Source organism: Montipora capricornis, chromosome 1 (assembly GCF_036669925.1).
Source record: "Montipora capricornis isolate CH-2021 chromosome 1, ASM3666992v2, whole genome shotgun sequence".
NCBI classification, from domain to species: Eukaryota; Metazoa; Cnidaria; class Anthozoa; order Scleractinia; family Acroporidae; genus Montipora; species Montipora capricornis.
In genome coordinates this window covers 52,341,135-52,346,134 of record NC_090883.1, presented here as the reverse complement: position 1 = coordinate 52,346,134, position 5,000 = coordinate 52,341,135, and the positions used below count along the sequence as shown (strand labels likewise).

General features: G+C 37.7%; 2 protein-coding genes across 4 annotated transcripts in view; one reads left to right on the top strand and one right to left on the bottom strand.

The window, feature by feature from the left end:
- Nucleotides 1-806, top strand: part of LOC138048218 (uncharacterized) — a 72,127-nt gene extending 71,321 nt beyond the window's left edge. For all 3 annotated transcript variants that reach the window (XM_068894595.1, XM_068894594.1, XM_068894596.1), the window contains one exon: nucleotides 1-806. This exon is cut by the window's left edge and continues 2,194 nt beyond it. The gene's annotated coding sequence lies outside the window, so the exon portion shown is untranslated.
- Nucleotides 807-2,572: 1,766 nt separating this feature from the next.
- LOC138048202 (uncharacterized) overlaps nucleotides 2,573-5,000 on the bottom strand; it is a 10,014-nt gene continuing 7,586 nt past the window's right edge. The window contains exon 3 of the mRNA XM_068894593.1: nucleotides 2,573-4,814. Coding sequence (XP_068750694.1) covers nucleotides 4,721-4,814 — 94 coding nt within the window. The 3' untranslated portion in view covers nucleotides 2,573-4,720. The remainder of the gene's footprint in view (nucleotides 4,815-5,000) is intronic.

Genomic DNA, 5,000 nt, shown 5'->3' with positions numbered 1-5,000 from the left:
ACTGATATAGTTTGACTTGATTCCTGCGATACAGGGTTAACGTTATCATTGATTTTCGCTTAAAACTGACCACCATGAGTTAAACTAAGCGTGGCACTTCTATAATTTAAAAAATCGTTCTCGCTTAATCTTTTGTTTTTACATTGATACTGTGAATTTATACTCAATGAGATGTTAGATATTAGTTGTAAAATAGTATCGAAATTATATTGTAGAAATGTAGTATTTATTTGATGTAATAATTTGTTAGCTCAGTATTTAGACTTCCAGCCATTTTAGGCTAGGTTGATATTTAAGTAAAATACATATTAATTTATAGCTCACTGAGATTTCCAAGTACGAAGGCATTATAGATGTTTTAGTTGTGCACGGGGGCGTAAACAGTTACTGTACTTTTAAGGCTTTTTTGAGTTATTGGCCTGCCCTTAATTCAACAGTAATAGAGGCACCTTACAAAGAGAGGGCAGTTTTCAGTGACCATTCATAAGTAGTAGATTTTTGCCAAGTTTTTTATCGTGAAGGGTAGTTGTAAGGTTTGAAGACTCCGCAAAAATCAGATATGCGAGTCTTTCGGTATAAGTTAAGTGCAAATCAAGAGCCATAGAAGCATTGCTTTATGAAAAGGCGGCATAGATTTACAGCAGTTATCCTGGAAAGTGCAGGACGAATATGATATCCCCGGAAATCTTGATTTTGTAAATTGGAATAAGGGTTTCCTCAGTCCTCACTCCCACCAACTTCCCCCACGCCTCCCCCCCCCCCCCCCAAAAAAAAAGTGGATTTAAGTAATTTTTAATGATTCTGATTGATTGATTGATTGATTGATTGGTTGATTGATCGGACATCGCTCAGCTCCATGCATTGGACTTTGCTCTTCTGGCAACAAAGGTTTACGTAATTTGTTCTTTAACCTTTTTTAACCTTTCACTTTCATTTGTATAGAAAAAAAGAAATATTAAAGAAATATTGAAGAAATATTTAACACGTTTGTTTTCTTGCGGCCAATAGGCCACTTCGGGAAATACCATAATACGCCTTGTTGTGTCCCTCCAAATTTTGAATAAGCATGGTTTTTGTTTTCTATTGGGACCAATGTAAGTCCCAAAAGAAACTGGAAACAATGCTTATGCAAAATTTGGGGGGACAAACAAAGAGTATTATGGTATTTTCCGAAGTGGCCTATTTACCTACAGGGCGTTGCATGGGAAGTGCTCCATAGGGTATCGGGGAAGAAATAAATGTCCTCCCGGTACAAATGAAACTCAGCATTTCATTTCTTATCCAAATCGAATCTTTCATAGTTTCAGTACGAAAACGCTCGGTTTTCTGACTTGTAAACATCGCATAAAAGTACAAAATTCTTGTTCGTTCGATAAGCGTTTTGGATTGAACAACTTGCCACGTGAAAAAAACAAAAAGAACGTCAGAATAACAAACAAACTGCGGTTATAAACATAACGAGACAACGCATGTTGTAAAACTTTTTATGAACTTGACGTTTCGTATGCTCCAACAATTACATACATCTGCAGAAGTAACGGTTTCCTTAAAGTACAATTGAATTTAAACACGAAAACTAATTCCAAACGAAACGTCAAGTTCATAAAAAGTTTTACAACATCCGTACAATCCAGTAAACCAATCAAAACTAAGTAATTACATGGTAGCCGACTCAAAGCACGGGTTTCACTTCTGATTGGTTGAAAAACTGGCGCTAGAAATTTGAACCAATCACTGAGTAAAGTAATCATAAACCAAAGCAATTCGCTAATTACTTTCGACACTCAATTGAAAACCGCTCTATCAGGGGTAATGAAAAGGGCTGGGTCAAATCTTGGCTAATAGGGAGCTCCCAGTCAGTGGTCGTAAATGGTGCACAGTCACATGCAGTAGAAGTAGAGTCTGGCGTGCCGCAGGGCACAGTCTTGTGCCATCTAATAGCTCTTATATGTTATTGATATTGGGGATACAATTGATGCTCAGTTAGGTCTGTTTGCGGATGATACTGTCCTTTATGGAGTGGTCACCAATTTTTAAGATGCATCTGCACTACAAGCTGACCTAAACAATCTAGTTAACTGTCGAAAAAATGGCAAATGTCATTTAAAACAGGTAAGTGCCCAATTCTTAGGGTTCATCGATCAAGACAACCCCAGTAGAGTATGAGTATGTAATGGATGGAGTGCAACTTACATCGGTCCAACATCACAGATACCTTGGCATTGATCTTGACTCGAAGATGAACTGGAATGGATGTCCAATATAATTGGCAAGGCCAACCGATCTCTTGGGCCCTTTCCAACAACTCGTACCCACTGCCCACAAGTAGTCACAGAACGGGCTAATTTGTCTCTTGTTAGGCCACATCAAGAGCATGCAAGCTGCACATGGTGATCCTCACACAAGTAAACAAGTAGTCAGTGTAGAAATGCAATGCAGAGCGGCAAGGCTTGTGACACAATGCTATGAGTGTACGCCTGGAACAGTCTCACGGTTATTCGAGGATCTACGTTGGTTACAGCTTAGCCAAAGGACGTTGGAATCAAAACTGGCAATGATGTAAACAAGACAATACGATTCAATGAAATTTATTCATCTAAGCAGCCGATCCAACACCTATAAATACAGCTTTATAACAAGAACGATAAAGGATTGGAACAATCTACCCACGGACGTTATTAAATCTAGGGACATTGAAGCTTTCTAGAGAGCTATTAGAGGCCACTTTTCAAAGAAACTATCGGAGGATGACTCTATTTATTTTAAATAGAGCGGTTTTCAATTGAGTGTCGAAAGTAATTAGCGAATTACTTTGGTTTTGCATCTACTTCACTAAGTGATTGGTTCAAAGTTCTTGCGCCACTTTTTCAACCAATCAGAAGTGAAACCAGAACCAATCGTGGCTCGCGCGTGCACATTTTCCCGCCTTTTGTGTCGGCTACGTGTAATTACTTTGAGTTTTGATTGGTTTACTGGATTGTCTCCGTCCTTTTTGATTGGCCAAAGTAATTACTTTGGTTTTGGTTTTACGACACTCATTTGAAAAGCGCTCTAATTTTATATTTTTTATTGTTATTTATATATTCACTTCTTTCTTTTAACATCCACTGTGATGGGTAATACCCTTTGTGGATCATTAATTTAGATTTACATTAACTTTTACATTTTACATGCTCTTATGACAAGCAGCAGCCTGCTGTAATGCTAAATCTCATTGCTGAGGGGAATCTTTGCTTACACTTTTTGCCTCAATAGCACTAGGCCAGTCAGCCGAGAACAAAGTATTTAGAATCTGTAATTCCCTAGAATATTCTGGAACGTTCTTCTGTGAACTCATCGTTAATTTTGCAGAAGCTTCTTGGTCCTGTAGTTTTCCAATTGTCTGTTAGAATGTCCTGGAATTTGGTAGTAGTTATATGACATCATAGGCTACATTTAGGACTCTCATACAAGTTGGCAAGTTGCTTATTCAATCGGAGTTCGGTTATCCTGTCAGCAAAACTATTGTGCGGCGATGGAATCTGAATCCAATGCAATAATCTCTGAGCAATAATGCTTTGAAATTTCTTCTTTTAAAAAGAACGTATGGGATCATTAGCGCTTTTTGCCACGCAAGAATTTATCATTTTTTAGGGCTCATAATTCAATACAGTGTACCCTCCCCACCATGGCAAGTGAATCTTCATTTAGACCGTAGAGGCAGTATAATGGTTAGAATACGTGTACAAACAGGGACCGTGGGGGTGAGGCACCAACCCTCGACCTACTGACAAAAAACGGTGGGAAAGCAATGAAAATCTTGAGAAGTGCATCTCTCGCAGAGTAGAGAGGCAGAAAATTCAAACCACCCATGACAATTTACTGGAACATAACCTTTTACTAGCCGGCAAAAAGAATTAATATCAGCTGCTTACTCAATGAAAAACTTCAACTATGCCGAAGCGGACTTGCCACCATTTACAATGTTCCACCAAGCTCTAAAAACATACTCTTCCAAATTAAGGAGGCTCAAACCAGTTTTAACACTTTCAACCAACTGTACTATTTGGAAGGATTGAATCTACCAACCTTTTGCACTTAATGGTAATCTTTTGATGCCATATGAAACACCAATAGATGCTTAAAAAGATGCATTCATTAATGTGACGTGACGGATTACCATGGCAACAAAAGAGCCATCTAAAAACAGTCTATATTTTGTCTTTAAATGCATATATCTCAAAAATGAACTCGGTGACCCCCACTTTTTTATTGCGAAAGAGTGATTAGTGCACTAGGATAAAAATTCTCTGGCGCAGATTCATAGCTACCTTCACAATTGAAATTTTTAAGGTAGCTCTGAACCCGCTCCAGATAATTTTTTTAAACTTTGCAGAGAGTTTCACCTTAAACACAAATTATAGGGCATTTTAGGTGGTTCTTTTGTTGCAATGGTAATTTATTACATGTACGTTACATTAATATGTGCATCTTGTTAAGCAATTATTCATGTTTCATATGGTACTATAACATTGCCAAAACAGTGTTCTAGAATTTATCTTTCCTCCACATTATTGAAACCAATTTGAGCCACCTTAAGTGCACCGCAATGAACGTTTTTGTACATGTACATGACGAAAATATTGCCATTAATCAAATGCAAAATGGTAACAATCCTATAGATTTCCTTTAGTTCAGTACAGTAAAACAGTCAAATGTGAAGGTTCAATTGCATCAGACATCATCTCTGTTTTTTTGGTAGATTGTTTGTCGCCATTAGTCCAATACAACCCAATGTGACCAAGCAGCTAATGCCTACTCCCCACAATAGAAATCTGCAACAACAAAACAAAGACAAACCCATCAAGACCTGTCAGTAATTATTATCAATAGGTGGTGACCAAGAAGCTCAATTCCAAATCTGGTCAGTGCAGCTTTTTGAGAACCATCCGAAAAATAGACTTTTGACAAAATGGATTTTTTTAGAAAGCTTTCCATTTCAGAGAGTAATACTTAACTAA